Source organism: Capra hircus, chromosome 22 (genome assembly GCF_001704415.2).
Source record: "Capra hircus breed San Clemente chromosome 22, ASM170441v1, whole genome shotgun sequence".
Classification (NCBI taxonomy): Eukaryota; Metazoa; Chordata; class Mammalia; order Artiodactyla; family Bovidae; genus Capra; species Capra hircus.
The window spans coordinates 60,036,161-60,058,143 of record NC_030829.1 but is presented as its reverse complement, the minus strand read 5'-3'; the positions used below and the strand labels follow the sequence as shown (position 1 = coordinate 60,058,143).

Genomic DNA, 21,983 nt, shown 5'->3' with positions numbered 1-21,983 from the left:
CCTAATGAGACTAGGTGGTCCCCCTTCACGCGCGCTCCCCTGAAGCAGGACTCCAGAGTATCGCCACCCGGGTATCCCAGATGCCTGAGCGTATTTGGGGGTCAACGCGAGGAAATGACGCTCACACTGTAGAGCTGACCGTCACCGCACTTTATGGATGAGAGCGTGGGGCCAGCGTGCAGACGACCGTCCGGGGCTATGACCCTGCAGCGTGTCCGCGGGCGACCTCTCCAGGGCTCCTCGCTTCCCCATAGGTCAACTCTGCCTGGAGGGAGCTCCCGGTGGCCACCATCACGAGCGCTCGGGGGCCGAGTGGCCCAGTCTGGCGGTGCAGAGCGGGGCTCCGGGGGCGGGCGGGAGTGCTGCTGGCCTGGGGAAGCGGCGGGTCAGCAGCGCCAGCTCCCAGAGGTTTCTTGGCGGCGATGGCGGCGGCTGGAGGCAGGACAGAGGCAGGAAATCCGGGGCCCCCAGCCTGGAGAAGCCACACAGAGCCCCACGCTGACCCCACAGAGCCGGCCCGGCCCCAGGCCAGAGGAGCGGGCCAGGGCTGCAACCATGGCTCCGCTCCCGGGGCAGACACTCCCCTGGCTGCCCCCTGCCCGGACGTCCAGCGGCAGACACCTCCCCGTCCTCTGCCCAGCCCAGACACAGGCCTGCCAGCCTGGGGGCAAGCCACAGCAGGCGCCACCAGCACGGAGGCCACCTCCCCCCGAGACCACCCTCCCCCCTCCAGCTCCCCCATCTCAGGGGCTCCGTTATCCTCAGATAAACTCGGCCTTTAGCTTCTGGGTGATCTGCCCACTGCCAGGGCTCAGGGTGCGAGGCAGGGCAGTCCTGGGGGCAGGCCTCAGCCCCCACCCCCTGCCTCCGGCACAAGGACCTGGCCACACAGTCTGAAGGCTCTGAGGGTCCAAGACGGACCCTTCCATGGGAGAAGCTGCAGCTCAGCCCGTCAGCCCAGGGGAGCAGAGGTTCAGAGGCCCGGGAGCACAGTGGAGAAGACACAGCCTCAGCCCCGAGGCCCCATGCCCACTCACGTCAGTGCAGGTGGTGGGCCGGGTGGAGAGAGTCTGGGTCAGGGTGAGTCTGCATATTTGCGTTTGTGTGTGAGGTCTGGGTGTGTCCTCCCACGTGCAGGGTGTGGGGGAGTGAGTGGGAGTCTCCCCGGGGCTCGCTGTCCTCGGCCCGGACATGCTGTGTCCGCGTGGGGGCCTGGGGCTGAGACTCACCCTCGGGTGGGCATGGACCTCGTGGGCAGCAGCGTCTTCTGCAGGGGCAGCTGCTCCCGCAGCAAGCTGCTCATCTTCGTGAGCGCCCAGGGCTGCAGGGGCTCTGAGCTGGTCTCCGTCAGCCAGGAGAACCTGTGGGCAGTGACGGACCGGGGCTGTGTTCTGAGGGCAGGTGCCCCTGCCACGGGAAGCCATGAGGAGGCCGTGGCCCCCAAGGTTGGGCTCAGCCCTCCCAAGCCCCTCAACCCAGAAAAACAGGCCACCTGGCAGAGGCCCCAGGCCGCCCAGCCTGCGGGCTCTGCAGGCTCCTGCCCCGCCCCCACACCCGGACCCCATCACACCCCCGCAGGAGCAGGTGTGCTGAACAGGCGACAGGAAGCAGCCAGCTGAGGCTCTGGGGGGCCCAGCTCAGGGGCGAAGGGTTGGTGTGGAGCCTGCCGTCGGGGAGCACAGAGCAGCTCAGGGGACAGAGACCCCCACCTGCTCCCACCGTGTTTCCCAGAGGGTGCTCCTGGGCTGGGGGCCTGCGGAAGGGGGAGCCCTCCAGGCTCGGGCTCGGGGCCTGCTACCTGTATGGGAATTTCCTGGCAAACTTCTCCTGCACCCTGGCCTTACTCTCCTTTCCCTGGCGGGACTTCTTGGGGGCCTTCGGGTCCATCACAGAAGGGGGCTACACTGGGGCACGCCCTTCAGCCAGAGCTGGAAGAGAGGCCGGAGGAGCCAGTCAGGACTCGGACAGCAAGGCTTCCCCGATAGTGCACGAGATGGGGCGCCCAGGAGGGCTGTGAGCCCCCCAGTGCTCAGCACGCTGCTCCACAAGGCCTGCTCTGGTGTGTCAGTGTGTGTGTGCACGTGTGTGTGCGTGTGTGCAGCTCTACACCATTAGCAGCTCTGAGTCACCCCCCATAATCTGTGTGCACGTGTGCACGTGTGTGTGCACGTGTGTGTACAGCTCTACACCATTAGCAGCTCTGAGTGGCCCCCACAGTCGGAGGGGCCCTCAGCTGACTGGCCCTGCGGGTGCCAGGTGCTGCCCCGCCCCGCAGCAGCATCCACCCCGTGCGGCCCGCCCGGGGCCACCTCGGCTCTCTGGGCCATGTAGGGCCCAAGCAGAAAGGCGCAGCCGGCACCCTCAGGAGACGGGCCACCCCGTGCCATCTCCAGGCCCAGTCTGCAGGGGCTGCTGCCCGGGGCTGGCCTGGTCTAACCGTCTCCCCCGGGACCCCAGGAGCCCCCAGGCTGGGTCATCATGAATAAAGCTGCCATGGATGTTCATACACAGGTTTCTGCACACACGTGTCCCTATTTCTCTGTTGCACACGCTGGGAGTGCAGTCGCCGGGCTGCCGGAAGCCTGCTGGTTCAGTTTTAAAGAGATCTGCCCACAGCTTTCGAGCAGCTGGACCATTTTTCCCGCCCCACAGTCACAGGTAGTTCTCTTTCACAGGATAAGACAAGAGTAAGGACGACCCGCCTTGGGAAGGAGGACTGGGCATGAGGCCTGACCGCGGGCTCGCGAGCCCCTTGCCCCAGTGGCGGCGCTCATGCAGCCACATCACTGTCCGCCTGACCTTTGCGAGCTGAGGCCAGCCACCTGCCAGGCCCCTCCTGGTGTGGGGGGCGCTGGTTCCAGGCGGGGGGCTGTGAAGACACGGGCGGGACAGGTTCCCCGGGAGCTGGCGCCCTTGAAGCGGCCCCACTGGCGACTCAGGGATGAGGGGGCCGGGACAGCTGCGAGGCCTGCTCCCCACCGCGCTGCCCCTGGAGGGCCTGGGGGCCCAGGGGACGAGCACGGCAGGCCTTTTTCCCACCTTCTCACCCCAAGCCCCGCGGAGCCAAGGGAGCGGCTCCCAAACACGGCGTCTCACAGCAGTGGGGGCCTGTCCCCCCATCCCCGGCGTGGAAGCCACCGAGCCACAGGCCCTGAGGGCGAAGGCCACCAAGGCCCCCAGCACCGGTCTGAGCACACGCAAGCACACACTCGCACACTCACACGCACGCACACCGCTCCCGGGGGCCCTCTGGCCTGCGTCGTCGCCCGTCCACCCTCTGGGGGGTGGGGCGCTGCCCCCTGCTTCTCTGAGTTTGAGTCGCAGCAGCTGTGTTCCTGTGACCACACTTTGCTGTCGGATCTCCTGAAATCCGGAGAGAAGCCTCGGAGAAACAAGCACTTCTTTCCCGGGCGGGGGCTTGGTCCCCAGGAGCCTTGGTCCCCTGGGGACGGGGCAGCCCTCTGCACCAGGGCAGGCCTCGGGCGAGGGACCTGGCCTGGTACAAGGGCAAGGCTTTCAGCCCCTCCCGGGCTGCCAGGCCAGGACGCAGGGAGCAGGCCCGGGGCCCAGGCCCAGGACGGGGTGGGCCGGTGGGGTGTCTGTGCCGCTCTGCAGGCCCTGCTTCACTTCCCCACCTGATGGCAGACAGGCCACCCCCGCCCTCTCCAGGTGAGGAGACCGAGGCTCTGGGGGAGCTGCCCTGCCTGCATCTCTGCGCCCCCCGCCCCGCAGCGTCGGGGGGAAGGGGCGGCGTCCAGGCCACACGGCTCCCACAGTCCTGGGGCAGCTGGGCGACAGAGGGCACCCCAGCAGTGATCGCAGACGGCACAGCCCTGCCGCGGGGACCCAGGGCCTGGAGGGGGCAGGCAGGGGCCCCCACAGCCCGCCCGGGGCGCCTGTGGACCCTCTCGGTCGTGGGCCTGGGCCTGTGTCCTGCGGGGAGCCCGCTTCCACAGGCAGGGGGCCCCGTGGGTCCAGGCTGCCACCTCCATCCCAGCCAAGATGCTGTCGCGTGTGGGTCAGAGCGCCCAGCAGTGACCCGGCCCGGGGGGATGCTGATGTGAGGGCTGGGCCCCCTGCAGCCAGAAAGGTGGGGGTGAGCAGGCCCCGGGCCCAGGCACTCGCGGCCGCCCTGTGTGATGGGCCTGGGCGAGGCGAGCGCTGGGCACGGTCCTGGCTGCCGCGCGCCACCAGGCTCTGGGCCCAGGACGCGGGGCCAGGCCCGCAGCCTCGCCCGAGGGCACAGTCGGGGACCCCTGGCCGGGGAGGGGCTGTGTGGAGCTGGGCTGGTGGGCACCCCGTCTCCGAGGACCCTGCGTGGGGGCACCCACAGCCACACGCGTGGGAGCAGAGCACACGCAAGGCCTGCGGGCAGCGAGCGACCCACCTGGCGGAAACAGAGCTCCTTCTTCGGGGCCTCCCTGGTGTCTGGTGGCTAAGGCGCCACTGTCTCAATGCAGGGGGCACAGGCTCCATCCCTGGCTGGGAACTGAGAGGCCAGGTGCCAAGTGATGCGGACAAATAGTAAAGAGAAGCGCCTTCCCTGGCTGACCTTGACCTGAGCCCTGGCTGCGGCCCAGGAGTGGCCGGGCTGAGGAGGGCGGGCATAAGGGTGCAGCTCTGGGGTCTGCTGCCCCGCGGAGACCCCACCGGGCTGGGGATCGACCGGGCCGGGACCCCAGCTCAGCGTGAGGACCGGGGCGGGAGGGGAGCGGACGGTGCAGACGGCAGGGCCTGCCTCTGCCCTCACGTCCTTGGCCTTGACCCGGAGGTTCTCGGAGCAGCCCTGACGTGGGGCTCCTGTCCAGGGGCTTGCCGGGGGCACGATGCAGGATGAGGCCCGAGGGGAGCCCCGTGGGGACCCCTCTTCCCGGTCCCCCCGCCCCTCAGCCGACCCTGCCGTGAGGCGGGGACCCCCTTCCCTCAGCACGTCCTGCCCTGAGGCGGGGCAGCCCCTCCAGGTGGGGCTGGGAGGCATCCCGTCGCTGGGTCGGTAGTGAAGAGCCAGCCCCGCAGCAGTGGGCTGAGGGCAGCAGCCTGCTGGGGTCCAGAGGTGTGCACAGAGCCAAGCCCGTGGTCCCTGAAGACGGAAACGAACTGAGGGGCAGAGCGAGCAAGACGGGGAAGGAGGCCTGCAGCGGGGCCCCCAGGCAGCTCACTTGGGCTTGGAGGGCCACGGCTGTGCACGGCCGAGCATCTGGAGGTCCCGGGGGGCTGGGCCCGTCCTGAGGAGCGCAGGCAGGACAGCGTCCACCAGGGAGGGCCGAGGACCGCCTGCCCGGGGTTGCGGCTGTGAGGGGCACCAGGTGAGACCCCCGCCTGCCCTGCCGGGGCCCGGCACTCACGACCCTCCTGGAGAGCCCCGTGTGTGCGCCGTGGCTGGGCGGGAGGGACTCCCAGGGGCCCTGTCACACTGGTGAGGTCACAGTGCCCAGGGGCCCGGGGCTCCGGCCCAGGTGACGGCAGGCCTGTGGGCAGGTGGGGCTCCATGCTCCTGGCTGCTTCTGCCTCGTCCCCTCCGCGGCAGCCTGACGGTCTAACAGCAGCGCTGAGAGAAGGCCTCCGCCGGGAGAGCGTGGGCCGGGTGAGGCCAGGGCGGGCTGGGGCGCCGCAGCTGCTCAAGGTGCTCAATGAGGACAGCTGCGACCAGGTGGGCGTGGAAACACCAGGCACCCAGGCAGAGGAGGCGGCGAGTGGACCGGGAGCCCCGGGGTGGACCCGGCAGCCAGCAGAGCTCACGAAAGGAGCTCTGGAGGGAGGTCCCTGGAGGGACCTGGAGGGAGGCGGCGGCTAACGGGGCGGGCCCGAGGGGCACAGGCGAAAGCCACACGCTGTGCACACCGAGGGCACGAGTCCCGCCCCGGTCAGCGGCTCTGCCCTTCTGCGGGGCCCCGCCCCAACGTGGGCAGGTTAACGTCTGGGTCTGCAGTCCAGGTGCATGACGCCTGGCCTTGGACGGGGCTGCGGGCCGCTCGGACATCAGCAGGAACTGAGAGACGCGTCCCGGGCAGAGCGCGCACAGCAAAGAGGGCCTCAGGCCTTGGGCTAGGAGGCTCTGATGGGCCACGATCAACTGAACATTTATTCTAAAATGCCTACGACCAGACAGGCCCCCAGACAGAGAAGACGCAGCGAGCGGGCCGCCAAAGCCGGCCTCGTGTCGTCTGTGAACAGACCCACGTCTGCCTCTTCCTTTCCAGTGTGATGCCTTTCACTCCTTTTCTTGTCTGAGCACTCTCTCTGGAACGCCAGGGCGAGCTGACTGGACAGCAGGCAAAGCAGGCATCTTTATCTTGTTCCTGATCTCAGAGGAAGAAACCTTTCGGTCTCATCTCAATACTGAGGACAGTGTGATCTGGGGGGTTTCACACGGGCCTTTATCGCCTGGGATTTTGCCAGATGCTTCTTCTGCACCAACTGAGATGGTCACGTGGTCCCCGCCTGTCATCTATTGACGTGGTGTGTCTCATCGACTGAGTTCCTTGCTGTGAGACTCCCTCGCACCCTGGGAATAAACTCGCCTCACATGCAGTCCTTCAGAGACCTGTTGGCTCTCGCTGGGTGCGACCATCCTGCCGAGGGCCTGGCACCTGCAGTCATCGGGGTGCTGGCCTGGGGTCTGCTGGTCGCGTCTCCATCCGGCCTTGGTAGCCGGTGATGGTGCTGCACAGAATGACTGAGGAAGTGGTCTCTCCCCTTCAGCTTTCTGGAAGATTCTGAGGGAAACTGCTGTTAATACTTCTTTACGTTTCACAGAATTACACCATCTGGCCCTGGGCTTTTTTTTTAAAGCTGTTGGTTCGTTTTTTTAGATCAAATTTATTAAGGCACAACTGAGACACAATTAAATGCAGTTTAAAACCTGTGATAAAATACATAAAAAAGCAGCCATCTTCACCATTTTAAAGCGTATGGTTCAGCTCCAAACCAGTCCATCCTAAAGGAAACAAACCCCGAACATTCACTGGAAGGACTGATGCTGAAGCTGAAGCTCCAGTACTTTGGCCACCTGATGCAAAGAACTGACTCACTGGAAAAGACCCTGATGCTGGGAAAGACTGAAGGCGGGAGGAGAAGGGGGCGACAGAGGATGCGATGGCTGGACGGCATCACCGACTGGATGGGCACGCGTGTGAGGGAACTCTGGGAGACAGTGAAGGCCAGGGAAGCCTGCTGTGCTGCGGTCCACGGGTCACGAAGAGTCAGACGCGGCTGAGCGGCTGAACAGCAACCCTGGTGGCCGTGGGGCGGCGGCTCAGGGAGCTTCCATCTCCGCGCCTCTGGTGGCGTGCTGGCCATCTGTGCACCTTCCGTGGTGCGTGTCTGCTGAAGTCCTTTGCCCATTTTCAACCTGGGTGTTTGTTTCTATGTTCCTGGGTTTTGGAAGTTTCTCAATATATTCCAGATATTGCATTCTGGAGCCTATCTCTTCTCAGATACGAGGCCCGGACATCTCCCCTCTCCTCTGGGCTCTGCCTTCACTCTGCACAGTGCCCTGGCGCCCTTGACTGCCCCAGGCCCTAACCCCCCGAGGTCCAGTCGCCCTTTACTTCGCTTCCTGTGCCCGTCACACGGGAGAGTCTCTGCCAGAGCCGGGGTCGCGGAGCCTCCGCCCTGGGTTTTCTTGAGCGCTGCGGCTTCTGCTGCTACGTTCGGGTCTCTGGCCCACTTTCAGCTGACGTCTGTACCCGATGTGAGCAGAGATCTGACGTTGCCCTTTGGCGTGGTTTCCCAGCGCCAGCGGGAGAAAGAGGACACTTTCCTATGAAAGGGTCTCAGCGGTGTTTCCACCGTCCCCCTGACCTGACACGTGAGGCCTGACTTCGCTGTTCTCCGCGTGCCCCACTCTGTGCTGGGACCACGCCGTCCTCACAGCTGAGGATCTGCAGTAAACCCTGAAACAGCAGTGTGTGATCTCTAACTCTGTGCTTTTTCAAGGTTGTTCTGAACGTTCAGAATCCCCTTCAGGTTCTACGGGAATTTCAGGATGGGTTCTTTCATTTCTGCAAAAGTCACTGCTGAGTTTTGGACAGAACATGAATGTGTAGGTTGCTTCAGGCACAGCGGACGTTTTAACAGTATCAAGGTTCCTAATCCATGAGCACAGGCTGTCTTTCCACCTATTTGGCTGCTTTTCTCAACAGTTTGCAGTCTTCACCGTGCAGCTGTCCCATCTCCTTGGTTAATTCAGCCCCTATGAATCTTCTTCTTCTGGGGGCTACTATAAGTGGAATCGCTTTCTTCGTTTCGACATGGATCACGGGTGGTGTGCAGACTTTCGCAGGACTTCCTGGAGTCGATTTCACATCCTGCAACCTGCTGAGCTCATTCACCAGGTCCAGCAGCTTCTGTGTCTGGGCGTGAGGCCTCTTTAGTACTTTCTATAGCTACGACCCCATCACCTGCAAGTGGGGATGATTCTACTTCTTTTTCTTGCCTAACTGCTCTGCATAGAACTTTCCATAAGGATGCTGTTGAGCGGAAGTGGCAAAAGGGGACGGCCTTGTCCTGTTAGCGGATGACTGTGGGGCCTCCACATGCGGCTTTTGTTACGCAGAGGTAGTTTCCTTCTATCCCTAGTTCGTTGAGCACTGTCTAATCAGGACAGTGTGTTGAATTTAGTCGAATGCTCTTTCAGCATCAACTGATACCATCATGTGACTCTCTTGCCTTCATTCTGCCGATGAGGGTTACTACGCTGACTGGAGTCTGCATGGTGAGCCGTCTCGCATTCCAGACACAGATCTCAGCTGGTTACACGGTGCAATCCTAGGAGAAAATCTACTTGAAGGAAAAGAGATGGTGACCAGATGCCAAGGCCGAGACAACACAGCAGCAGTATTACCTGGCCAAGACGCTAACGCAGCCGTTAACAGAAAGCCAGTGAGTGAGAGAAGCCACTCCGCCCGTGCCACACCCTGCCCGACTGCCGCCGGCCCACGAGCAGGAGCCACCAGCGTCTCGGGCGGGCCGCCGGGCTGCCCCCACGGCGACCGCTCCCCCGCCTCGCCTGCTCGTGGCTCCTCAGTAACTGGACCCTGAGGCTGGCAAGCTGGGCACCCCGCCCCTCTGCTGCCTCTGGGGAGGGCAGCAAACACCCTGTCCACAGATGGTGACCCTGACCTGCTTACTGACCTAAAGTTTCTTTTAAAAATAAGTTCTGACCAAAGGACCAGTGGGCCAGCGGGAGGAGGCCAGCCCAGGACCGCACCACCGTCTGGAACCCTGGACTTGGGGCTGGGAGGTCTGCTTGGGAGGAAACAGGCTCCTCCCCAGGGAAGGCTGCCCGCCTCCAGGCCTTTTAGATGCCGACAGGTGTGAACACCCCAAGGAAAGGCCCTGACATTACCTGGTCGTTTGCTGAACCAGGCTGTGAGTAAACAGACTGTGAACAGAACTGCTTTAAATAACTTTAAATTGGATTTCACATAATACAGTACTGAGAACATTTTAATATTACTCTGAAGATCACCACGCTGAGCACGCCCACTGGAGTCAGTTTCATAACACAGACTGTTTCCGTGGAAGCAACAGGGAGGGGCTCAAACCGCAGCAAGCGCGGGCGCCAGCCTGGATGAGTCAGTCGAGAGAGGCCTCGCGGAGGAGCTGGCGGGCAGAGGTCGGTCTTGGCTCACCTGGCGGCTCTGAGCGAAGACGTCAAGGAGGCAGCGAGTCTGCCCTCCCGTCAGCCCAGCCGGGGAGTGGGCCCCCGCGCCGCCCCGCCTCCTGTCCCCGGGCAGCGGGGGCTTCTAGAGCCGCACACGCCGCCTCACCGTCGCGGGGCGGGACAGGACGGGGCGGCGGGGCCTAGCCTCAGCAGCCCTTCTGCGTGATGTCCAGTCCCGACGCCTTGGTGATCTCCAAGGTGGTGAACACCTGCCCAGGGGAGGGAAGACAGCGACTCACACGCAGCTGTGCGGACGCCAGTTTTCGGGGGCGTCCCTGACGCGGCGCTGATGCTGCCCTCGAGAGCACACAGGGCCCGTCCCCATCCCGGGAGCCCCAGCGGGCGCACCTCTCCACACGTGGGGTGGATCCCGATGGTGGCATCCAGCAGCTGCTTCGTGAGCCCACACTTCATGGCGGCGGCAAACCCCTGAGTGATCTCCCCGGCGTTTGGTCCGAGGACGTGAAATCCTATCACCCGATCCTTCCGAAAGGAAGCCAGTAGGTTAACGCCCTGAGTAGGAGCCTCGTCATCCCAAGTTCACAGTTGAAACTTACAGCATCTCCCCTAGAAAACTGCCTCTAACGCCGCCCTGAGCCCAGAGCACCACCAGGAACCCGTGTCCTTGAGACTCTGTGGGGAGAGGCCTGGGCGCACGCCCCGAGGCACCGTGAGCCCTGACCCATCAGGACGCGTGTCACCCACTGCCCAGAGGGGTTCCCAGCACAGTGGACACTTCCAGTGACCCCGAGAGCACTGGATGACAGTCCGGCGAGTCGGGTCTAACGGCCACGCTGGGGTGAGTGCCCTCTGAGCAGGGGCCCCACTCCCGGGCCGGGGCACAGACATTGAGTGGGGGGGCCCTCTCCCCTTGCCCCCCACGCTCACACACCAGGGGCAGTGAATTCATCCCAGGCGCCCCTGGTCTCCAGCACTCAGCCTCCCCGTCCACAGCTCTCCTCTCTCTCCCCGCGTCTAGAGCTTCAGGACCAACAGTGCACCAGGGGAGGCCTGTGCCCCACACTCCTGGACCCCACAGCAGGCCTGTGGAAGGACACCCCACAGTGACTGGCACTCCCCGGGGGCCGTGGGTGATGCCCAGAATCTCCAGCCCCCACAGGAGGGACCCTCGGAGGGCTGCATGAGGGCACGTCGCCGGCAACTTCACATCCGACCTCCCCAGAAAGAATCTCAGACTCTGAGGAGGGAGGCGCCCCGGGCTGGCGCAGCCTCGCACACTCGTCACAGGCCTCGAGGGGCCCTGCTGTCCCCACGGAGCGGTGAGGGGCTCTCAGGCTTCCCTCGTGCTCCACAGGGGTCCTGCACCCGCTGCTGTGAGCGCCTCCATCGGAACTCGAGTAATTCCAGCCAAGCTTTCAGTGCATGGAGGCATCTCCTGACTGCCTGCGATGCGGCCCACCTACGGGCAGACATACTGTGTCGCACACCACAACCCTGCTCCTTGCCGACGGAACGTCTGTGCCAGCCCTGTGTGGGGCACGTCTCCTGGCAGCGTCTTTCCAGCAGCAACCGGTCACCTGGTAGCTCTGCGCCACACTCTGGTAACCCTCACACCATTTCAAACTTCTTCCTTATCGTTGTGCCCGTGATCAGGGATTGCGACCTTACTCCTGTGACTCTTCTGGGTCCCGCGAACCAGGTCCACGTGACACGGGACCTTCGCTGACAGCTCCACCGACTGGCTCCAGCCCCCAGCCAGCCCCCCCTCCTCGGCCTCCCGCTGCCCTGGGACAGAAACACACTGAAATCAGGCCAATAATCTCAACGGTCTCCGAACATTCAACGGAGGGAAGAGTCGCACGCCTCTCCTTGACATCAGAAGCTGGAAATGGGGAGGGTGGGTGGAGAACCAGGACAGGCCGAGAGCTGGGCCTCCTGAGCCAGACAGTCAGCCAGGCTGAGAATGCGGAGGGACAGCTCTCCAAGGAAACAGAGAGCGCCGCCCCAGTGAGCAGAGGAGCGAGGGGAGAGAAGCAGCCTGCCTGCTGGCATTGGGGGAGGCAGCTCTGGCGTCCGGGTAGAGCACACCAGCCGCCACGCCCTCTGATCAAAGCCTCCGGAGCACAGCCGTGATCCCCTCTGGTTCCGTGAAGGAGCAGCGGGGAGGCTGCAGGGTGGCGGGAACTGGCGGAGCAGGCTCAGAGACTCAGGAAAGAATCGTTTCTCAGAGACAGCACGGCAGGGCCGGGGCAGCAGCAAGCGCCCACGCAGAGGCAGTAGCCCTTTACCCAGAAGACCTGACCTCCCCAGAAGCTCCAGCACTTAGCGGTTTTCACTGTGGATGGAAGGATGCATCTGGGGCGTTCATGGGCTTCCAGGTGGCGCTAGCGGTAAAGAGCCTGCCGGCCAATGCCAGAGACGTGAGACCCGGGTTCCATCCCTGGTGGGGAAGAGGCCCTGGAGGCGGGCATGGCAACCCCCTCCAGCTGTCTGGCCTGGAGAGTCCCATGGACAGAGGAGCCTGGCGGGTGCAGTCTATGGGGTCACAGAGAGCCGGACGCGACTGAAGTGGCTGAGCACGCACGCAGTCCTTTCACAGCGAGAGAGGAGTCAGAGCCTGGCTTCGCAGCCTCAAAGGACAGGCTGCTCTCATGTTGGGCGCTGACACAGTGGACCCGGCGCTGACCTGCCATCCCCCAAACCCCAGGGCCTTCAAGAATTAAGCTGAATCGACTCTGCTTTGTACTCAACAAAGCCTGGACAGCATCTGCTTACAACATGGTTTACGGAATATTTTAAGCCTACTGTTGAGACCGACTGCTCAGAAGAAAAGATTCCTTTCCAAATAAGAGTGCCCTTTCCAAATGACATGCCCCTGACCACCCCAGAGCTCTGATGGAGACGTACAACGTGACGGATGTTGCTCTCACATCAGCTAACACAACACCCTCTGTTGTCCAGCAGCCAAGAAGCAATCTTGACTTCCAAGTCTCATTATTGGACAAATCCATTCTGCTAGGCTGCAGCTGCCACAGACAGTGAGTCCTCTGGCGGATCCGGGCAGAGTGGACCGAAGGCCTCTGGAGAGGAGTCCCGTCCCAGATGCCATAGCGTCGCGGCTCGTGGGATGAGGTCAGAACAGAAACCCGAGAGGCGTTTGGAAGAACCTGACTCCAGCCTCTGTGGATGACAGTGAGGGCCCCAGGACTTCCTGGAGGAAGGAAGGGGGACGTGGTGGAAGCCACAGGAGGACGGGGCTCAGAAGTGGGTCCTGAGGACGGGGCTGAGCTGCCGCCACCTGAGGATGGACCAATCACAGGAGGAGCTGCTCCCGATGGACAAGCACAGACAGCGGTTCCCGAGATGGAGCCACTCCTGCAAGAGGCCGTGACCGCAGCCACGATGACAACCAGGACTCGGGACACGGCTCACGCTTGGTGGATAAAGGACGGCAGGGTGGCAGTGCCACTGTGGGCGAGGCGCTTTCAGGCAGCACTGCCTGCTCCGGGGACCACTCATGACAGAAGGGCCCTTCCAAGCGGCCAGCGCCCTGGACATCTTGCTTTGACGAACAGCTGCAGCCACCCCAGCCTTCAGCCACCTCCGCCCTGATCAGTCGGCAGCCCCAGCACTGAGGCCAGGGCCTCCACCAGCAAGAAGGTGACAATCTGCTGAGGGCACAGCTGATGGTTAGAGTGCTTAAGCATAAAGTATTTTTAAATTAAGGTTGTACGTTGAATTTTTTAGACAGAATGTGACTGATAAACACTGTAGTCTGGTATAAATGTGACCTCACACACGCAGGGAAACCAAACAAAACCGGGGCCCGCACGATTTATTGCCAGGTCTGGAACCAAGCCCCGTAATGTCTTCAAGGCACGCCTGTGTCTCCAGATGCAGGCGGACGCGCCTACGCTGTGCCGTTGACGGCCCAGACTGCAGCAGAGCCTGAGGCTCCACACTGCCAGCCAGGGCACCCCTGAGACACGGCCACACAGAGAAAGGGAGGCCTGTGTCCATCCTCCGCAAGCACGGCACTTGGGCGGCAGTCTGAAGGATTTCTGCCTAGCCTCGAGAGCTATCTTTAAGGAGATTATAAAAACCCAGATACGAGACTAAAAGCGAAATTTTAAAATCAAAGCATGCCCGCTTCCAACCACATGACGTACGTTGTCCAGTTTATTGCAGATTATCTTCGCGTAGCAAGTATTGTTGTCTCTGCAGGCCACTGTCCACTCGAGAGGCCAGAACAGGGTGTGGTAGACCTGCAAGAGACAGGCAGAGGTCAGCGTCCACGGACACACCTGCAGGGCTCCTTGGTCGCACAGAGGGCGGTTTGTCCCCCAGCTCTCAGAAACTTAAACACGCGGGATCCCAGCTTCCGAGTCTGATGGAAATGAACTCTTCTGCACATGTTATTACAAGCTTTCTAATCTCCGGCTACGAGGAACATGAGATAAACGCTTCTTCACCCCAAGGTATTCTCCCTAACATATACCCCGAATGTTAAGAAAAGAGATGGCGCCCACTCTTGAGAGTATAGACAGGACTTCTGGAACAGAAAGCCCTGGCTCCGAGGCGCCCCGAGCCCCGCGCGGGACCCCCCGTGCCCCTCCACCCCCTTCCTCGCGTGTGTTGTCTGTTCAGTGGCTCAGTCGTGTCTGACTCTGCGACCCCGTGGACTGCGGCACGCCAGGCTCCCCTGTCCTCCGCTATCTCCTGGAGCATGCTCAAACTCATGTCCACGGAGTCGGTGATGCCATCCAGCCATCTCATCCTCTGTTGTCCCCTTCTCTTGCCCTCGATCTTTCCCAGCATCAGGGTCTTTTCCAGTGAGTTGGCTCGTCACATCGTGTTAGCTCTGCTTTTCCTCCCAGCACTTGGAAGATTGTTTCATTTAAGTCTTTGATCCTCCTGGTTCAAAGTGGGCGTGAAGTGTGGACCCAACTTCACATTTTTCCTAAATGCTGTCCACTTACTCCAACACCCTTAATGAACGTCTCTTGCCATAAATTTAAAACACCGCCTTTATCACATGTTAATTCTCCTAAGCACCTGCATCAGTCTGGGCTTCAGCTTCTGTCCTGCGGGTCTTTCTGTCGCCCGTGTGCCGCTCAGCACAGTTTTAGCGCCCGTGCCCTCAGGACACACTACCGTCCAACAGGGCTGGCGGCCTCCTCTGCCCAGTGCCCTCCCGTCCAGACCCTCCCTTCGGAGTTCCCGAGGGATCCAGCCGTTGGGACTCTGCGCTTTCTGTGCGTGGGGGCGCGAGTTCAATCCCTGGCTGGGGAACGAAGATCTAACAAGCTCAGTGGCACAGCCCACCCCCCAGAACGATCTCCCTATTACTGCCTTTGTAAGGAGTTTTAATTGTTAAATCAACCTATGTACAAGAAGCGCAAACTTAAAAGCTGTGGTCTGTGACGGGCCGCCTCTGCCGCCCAGTGCCCTTTCCAATCAGACACAAGTGCCTTTCCTCCTGGCTGTCACCAGCCTGCACGCTTGTAAATAGCACACTTTTGCTGCGGTTGCCTGCTCCTGGGCGGGCTCTCCTTCCTGGCCTGCCCTGCACACCTGGACGTGCACACGTGCACGCACATGCACACACACGCACACGCACACACATGTACACATAGACGCACACATGTGCGCACGCACACACACACGCACACGTGAACCCCAGCAGGAGAGGAGGAGCTGCCGTGACCCCCGCCCCTGGTGCCCGCCCCCCGGGACACGGCGCGCTCCCCCAGAGGCCTCCCGCCGCAGACGCTGCCCGTGCAAATCGCTGCGTGCACACTGTGCGTCCTTCTTCCCAGCTGTGCGACGGTCACACTCTGCTGGAGGCAGGGCTTACATTATTTACTCTCCAACTTTCCCAAAGCAGGAATATAATTTCTGACAATGCAGCCGTTACAGGAACTTGCAGAAGTGCAGAATAAGAAGTGCCCGACGGGGGAAGCCGTGGCTTAGGGGCAAGGTCTGAGAATGCACCGGCCGCACAGCTTACACCCAGATTCTCCGCCTGGCACACCTCGCCAGCCTTCTCCTCTGAGTACCCACAGCAGCCGTACTCCAAGGGCGTGAACACCACGGTGGGGACGTTGACGTAGTCACACTGCAAGACAGAATGCTCGTGTCTCGTTTTGTCCTGTTTTTTACAGTGAAAATCCGCACGACGTATATTTACAAACAGAAGACAGACGAGCACAGCCCAGTGCAGGTGACCACCAGCCACCACGGTTCGGGGAACCGAGTCACTGAGCCAACGGGGAGCCCCGACTCTGGCCGCTTCAGTGAGACCGGGACCCCCAGCCACGCACAGGACCGCACCCCTGCGAGGATGAGCAGGAGGCCCTTCCGCCACATCGGGCAGGGCGACGGGCCGGCCTGCCCAGGGGAGACGGCCACGCGCTGAGCCCATCTGATCCCGAGCTGCGTGGCCCTGCCCCTGGTGCTGGAGCAGCAACCCACCCAGGACACATTCCCCGACCCCTCTGGTAAGAAGACAAGATGGCCCCACCTGGGTGCCCCCGCTCACCCAGGACAACACCCTGCACGTAAGACGCTCATAAAGCATTTACTCAAAACCATCAGCAAACGGTAGGGAACTGCACACGACACGGGGGGTGCCTTCCCAGCAAAGCGAGCACGAGTGCACACACTGACTTTCCTCTTGTCGTGACTGTGACTCAGACGTTGTCCCGAAGACAGCAGTGAGAAACTTACCTTCTCTGATCGGCCCCCAAAAAGCCTTCGCGCCAGCAGCTTGCCCGCCCGCACAGCGACTGGGGTGAGCTGCGGCTTGCCCTCCAGGACGTCCCCGACAGCGTAGACATAGGGCACACTGGTCTGCTCCTCGCCGTTTACTGGGATCTTGCCCGTCCTGTTGTGTTCGGGGAAGAAAAATATTACAACTGACTGCACCGCTGAAGCAGACGCTCTTCCACCAAGTGTCCCTGGAGCCACGTCTCGGACAAGCCACTGCCTGCCTTCTGAGCACTGAGGACAGCGCCAGAACGGAACACGCTGCTGCTGCTGCTGCTGCCGCTGAGTCGCTTCAGTCGTGTCCGACTCTGTGCGACCCCACAGACGGCAGCCCACCAGGCTCCCCCGTCCCTGGGATTCTCCAGGCAAGATCACTGGAGTGGGTTGCCATTTCCTTCTCCAATGCATGAAAGTGAAAAGTGAAAGTGAAGTCGCTCAGTCGTGTCCGACTCTTTGCGACCCCACGGACTGCAGCCTTCCAGGCTCCTCCGCCCATGGGATTTTCCAGGCAAGAGTACTGGAGTGGGTTGCCATTGCCTTCTCCAAGAGTTGAACATACTGCTTTGGAACTTTCCTCTTTGCCTGATCAAGGACAAACAAATTCATTCTAAACAGAAAGTAGATGCATACATTTCCACAATTATTTTTTACAAGTAACTGCTTAATGCATGACATATTTAAGGAAAACATTAAGAGTTATCAACTGATTAATGAAATAACTGATAATACAGAGCTGACAGATTACTTATTACAAAATAAATTCAGAGCACCTCAGTAATTAAATCAGAATTTCCCAGGGGCGATCTGCGGAAACACCGAGCTTTGAGCAGGGGGGGGCGCTAACACCAGGGTACTTACTTCTCACTGATGTTCACACCAATCTTCTCCAGCCCTAACTTCTTCGTGCAGGAGTCACGACCAATTGCTAACAAAACCTGTGTTTAGAGAGACGGCAGAAACACAGATCATCAACGCCAGGAGCGAAAACAAGAGCATCACGAGGAATCTTCAGACGCTGACAGGAGAGCAGCAGAATGTCACCGCCAGCCAACTTGACAGTCTGGACGGAACAGATGCAAAGACAGACCGCACCAAACCCGCACCCACAGGACTCCGACCCCACGGCACAGGCCCCCTCCCCTAATTCACGCCGGGCACTGACCCCCAGGACCTCGGAATGCGACTCTATTTGGAGATGGGCCTTTACAGAGTTGGTTAAGGTACAACAAGGCTATTGTTCAGTCGAGAAGTCTTGTCTGACTGTGTGACCGCATGACCTTGTAGCCTGCCAGACTCCTCTATGGAATTCTCCAGGCAAGAATACTGGCAAGAACGGGTAGCCACGCCCTTCTCCAGGGGACTGAACCCTTGTCTCCTGCACTGGGAGGCGGGCTTTTCTACCAGGGAAGAGCGGTCCTAGTTCAGAACACAACAAAGTACCCCGGGTGAGGTTCCTCTCGGTTCTGGAGGTCAGACTCCTGAGACCGAGAGTCCGCAGGTCCGTCTCCCCTGAGGCCTCGCTCCTCGGGGCGCAGGTGGTCACGTTCTCCCTGTGGCCCCACGTGATGGACCCCCGACGCCATGGCAGCTCAAGCAGACTGACAGCGTCACGCTCACGGAGACCAAACCCACGGTGTGTAAACATCTCCATGAGTTACCTCTAGAGCCAGGTGATCTTGTTAAGTGTATCCAACACTTAAGAAAAACACCGGCGACACACAAAGCCTCCAGGACGAGAGAGAGGGACAGCACCCCAAGGCCTGCTTGAGAGGCGTGAACGCTGGACACAAGGTCAGACAAGGGCAGTAAAAAGAGAGAAGACTCGAGAGGACACCCCTGGTGGCCCAGTGGTTAAGAATCCACCTGCCAACGCGGGGGACATGGGTTCGATTCCTGGTCTGGGAAAAGCCCGCGTGCCGAGGGACAACTAAACCCCTGGGCCACAGCTACTGAGTCTGGATGCTCCAGAGCCCACGAGCAGCAACAAGAAAGGCCGCTGCAGTGAGAAGCCCACACACGGCGAGGAAGACAGCCCCCACTCGCTGCGACCAGAGAAAGCCCGCACACTGCTACGGAGACCCAGCACGGCGAAGCATCAGTAACCCAAAACCAGAGAAAATCGGAAGCCAGCACTCCCCACGAACCCAGACGCCAGATGTTTAACAAAGGCCAGCAAATAAAATAGGGCAGCATAAATAAAGGATAATTGATCATGACCAAGTATTTTTTGTCACAAAATACAAATCTGGTTTAACACACAAAAACCAATCAATGGAATTCATCATTTGAACAGAAACTAATCCCAACAGAAGCTGAGACAGCATTTGACAAAACTAAGCACCCCTGAGGATTTCAATAAAATCCTCGGTGCTCTAGGACTAGAAGCATGCGTCCCCAGCCTGACAGAAGGGTCTGCAGGACCCTAAGGGTGTACACGCTCGCAGCGGAGAGAGGCCGCCTCACTCGCCCGAGACGGGAGACCCTCACGGTCTCCGTTCAGTACCACGCGGAGGTCTTAGCCGGGGTGACGAGGCAAGAAAAGGAAATGAAATGCGCATAGACTGGGAAGAAGAAACAAAACCACTGTTTCATGCAGAACAAACCCTGAGAAGGTCAATACAGAAAAGTCATCTGTATTTCTACGTACAACATTTAAAAATTTAAACTATCATCTGCAGGAGGTTAGAAATATGAAGCACTTAGAGATACATTTAACAGAATCCTGAAAGGCCTCCAGAGAAAAATGGCAAAATGTTGCTGAGAGAAACTAAAGAACTTGCAAACATAATAAACGGAAAAACACAGAGGTTCGTGTACAGGAAAAATCAGTGCTGCTGATTTAAGATGTCAGTTTTACCAAACCCATCTACATAAGCAATACGATCTCAGTCAAAATCCCAGCAGACTTCTTCTTCAAAATTGGAAAGCTGGTTTTAAATTTATGTGGAGGAAGCCCCCTAAGTGTCCATGGACAGATGAATGGCTAAAGATGTGGTGAACATGTACAGTGGGATACTACTCAGCCATAAAAAGACATCGCGCCACTACAGCAACGTAGACACAGAGACTGTCACTCCAAGTGGCGTGCACCAGACAGAGACAAATGTCGCCTGGTATCGCTCACACGCAGAACCTGAAAGAAAGGATACAAAGGAACTTCTTCAAAAAGCGGAAGCAGACCTCAGGTTACCAAGGGGGAAAGGGGCGGAAGCGATCAATTAGGAGTTCGGGGTTAGCAGACACACAGGACCAGATATAAACAGAGAGTTAACAAGGACCTACTGCACAGCGCAGGAAACCACTCAGTACCTTGTAATAACCTGTGATTGAAAGAGAATCTGGAGACGAACAGGTGTATAAGCAGCAGCCACCAGCACACACCACACAGCCGGACCCCGAGTGGTGTGGACGGCACAGCTGCAGATCAGCCATGACCCAACAGGAAAAGCTGGCAGAAAGAAACAGCCGGCAGAAAGAAACAGCCCTTTGACTGTTAAAGAAAATTGAACATATCTTCACTGAACATTCTAGGCCCACTCTATCAAACATGCAACTTCTATGCAGAGTACATCATGAGAAACGCTGGACTGGATGAAGCACAAGCTGGAATCAAGATTGCCGGGAGAAATATCAATAACCTCAGATATGCAGATGACACCACCCTTATGGCAGAAAGTGAAGAGGAACTAAAGAGCCTCTTGATGAAAGTGAAAGAGGAGAGTGAAAAAGTTGGCTTAAAGCTCAACATTCAAAAAACTAAGATCATGGCGTCCGGTCCCATCACTTCATGGGAATAGATGGGGAAACAGTGGAAACAGTGACAGGTTTTGTTTTCTTGGGCTCCATAATCACGGCAGACGGTGACTGCAGCCAGGAAACTGAGAGACGCTTGCCCCTTGGAAGGAAAGCTACGACAAATCTAGACAGCACATTAAAAAGCTGAGACATCACGTTGCCAACAAAGGTCTGCGGAGTCAAAGCTGTGCGCCATGTCCAGACGGGAAGGCTAGGCCACCAAGAAGGCTGAGCACCAGAGAACTGATGCCTTTGAACTGTGGTGTTGGAGAAGACTCTTGAGAGTCCCCTGGACTGCAAGGCGATCCAACCAGTCCATCCTAAAGGAAATTAACCCTGAATATTCACTGGAAGGACTGATGCTGAAGCGGAAACTCCAACACTTTGGATACCTGATGCAAAGAACTGACTCTTTGGAAAAGACCTTGATGCCTGGAAAGATTGAAGGCAGGAGGGGAAGGGGATGACAGAGGATGAGATGGCCGGATGGCATCACTGATTCAATGGACGTGAGTTTGAGCAAGCTCCAGGAGCTGGTGATGGACAGGGAAGCCTGGCAAGCTGCAGTCCTTGAGGTCCCAAAGAGTCAGACACAACTTAGCGACTGAATAAAAGCAACAATTCTAGCAGCGCACAAATGCTTCTAGAGAACAGAAGAAGAAGGAGCATATTCCAGACTTCTTTCACGAGCTAGAGAACTTCGATATCAAAGTCTGGGAAGTTCAATATGTGAAATGAAAATTATAAGCCAATATAATTCATGAATAGAGATACAAAAATTTTAAATAGCCAAATCTAAAAATATATAAAAAGAACCATTCATTATCCAGTTGGATTTACACCAGTGATGCAAAGCTGGCTGTAAACCGACATAAGGCAACACACTAACAGATTAAAGAAAAAAAATAGTCATCAACAGCCACAAAGGAGCATTCTCACAGCTGGATTCCTGCTTCTGACCTTCAACAACCAAAAACCAAAATAACAGCAACAAAAACGACTTAGCAAACAGAAACAGAAGATGGTTTCTCCACCATGATTAAGAATATCCGCCGTGATTAATATCCGCCGTGATTAAGAGTATCCACCATGATTAAGAATATCTACCAAACCCTATGGAAAACCTTACTCTTCAACCAGGAAACACTGGAAACTCCCCTCCCGACCCCAGAGCCTCGGGGCGGTGGCGGGGGGCGGGGGGGGGGTGGTCCTGGCTGGTGCCCTCACGCAGAAGAGGAGGAGTCAACAGAAGGAAGCAAGGCCTTGCTACGCACGCATAACAAAGACGACGACAAACCGTTAAGGACACGTGATCAAACGGGCTCAGCAAGATTCCTGAGTGCTGAATCGGATCACAGCATCGCACAGTCACACAATCGAGCAGCCTTTCTATCTATCAGCAACAGACTGTGAGAGACAATGGCACTTTTCCAGAAACACCATTTGTAACTATACAGAAATATGTGAATGCCTAGGAGTAAATCTCACAGAAGATGCTCTTGATGTCTACAGAGAAATGTGCTAACTTTTCTGGGGGCTATTACAGACGGCCTAGGTCAAAGGGCAGACGTATCATGAATCGGAAGCCTGGGTACGGCAGAATCGAGTGCTTCCAGCTGGTTACACACGCATCACAGCCCTGATCGAAACCCCGACAGGGGCTGGCTCTTATGTTTGTTTTCCTTACACCTATCTTTGGCTCCGGTCATCCTCCCAACATCATTCACTTTTAGTTGAAAAAAATCACGGTCAGAGTATATGAAACATACATGAATAGTCTGATCCAGGTTAG

At 58.9% G+C, this 21,983-nt stretch overlaps 2 protein-coding genes across 8 annotated transcripts in view; both read right to left on the bottom strand.

Annotated features, from left to right (window-relative positions):
* C22H3orf22 (chromosome 22 C3orf22 homolog) lies at positions 136 to 2,958 on the bottom strand. The gene is made up of 3 exons (XM_018038486.1): positions 1,799 to 2,958; positions 1,230 to 1,361; positions 136 to 472 (listed from the first exon to the last, which is right to left on the bottom strand). The coding sequence occupies exons 1-3, from the start codon at positions 1,885 to 1,887 to the stop codon at positions 292 to 294; spliced, it is 402 nt and encodes a 133-aa protein (XP_017893975.1). The 5' UTR covers positions 1,888 to 2,958; the 3' UTR covers positions 136 to 291.
* The window catches only part of TXNRD3 (thioredoxin reductase 3), a 31,013-nt gene continuing 18,428 nt past the window's right edge, over positions 9,399 to 21,983 (bottom strand). For 6 of the 7 annotated variants that reach the window (XM_018067234.1, XM_018067233.1, XM_018067235.1 and 3 more), the window contains 6 exons: positions 17,255 to 17,331; positions 16,358 to 16,514; positions 15,639 to 15,746; positions 13,798 to 13,893; positions 10,016 to 10,150; positions 9,399 to 9,876 (listed from right to left, as the gene is read on the bottom strand). In XM_018067234.1, coding sequence (XP_017922723.1) covers positions 9,814 to 9,876; positions 10,016 to 10,150; positions 13,798 to 13,893; positions 15,639 to 15,746; positions 16,358 to 16,514; positions 17,255 to 17,331 — 636 coding nt within the window. In that variant the 3' untranslated portion in view covers positions 9,399 to 9,813. Of the gene's footprint in view, positions 9,877 to 10,015; positions 10,151 to 12,137; positions 13,297 to 13,797; positions 13,894 to 15,638; positions 15,747 to 16,357; positions 16,515 to 17,254; positions 17,332 to 21,983 lie in introns of those variants that run through there. The other variant, XM_018067238.1, reaches the window with a different exon arrangement.

Bases quoted from the DNA above. Each gene is read 5' to 3' on its own strand.
- C22H3orf22 (XM_018038486.1), bottom strand. From the start codon at position 1,887: ATGGACCCGAAGGCCCCCAAGAAGTCCCGCCAGGGAAAGGAGAGTAAG. The intron at 1,362-1,798 runs GTAGCAGGCCCC...CACTGCCCACAG, and splicing joins GCCAGGAAATTCCCATACAG to GTTCTCCTGGCTGACGGAGA. The intron at 473-1,229 runs GTGAGTCTCAGC...TGGCTTCTCCAG, and splicing joins AGGTCCATGCCCACCCGAGG to GCTGGGGGCCCCGGATTTCC.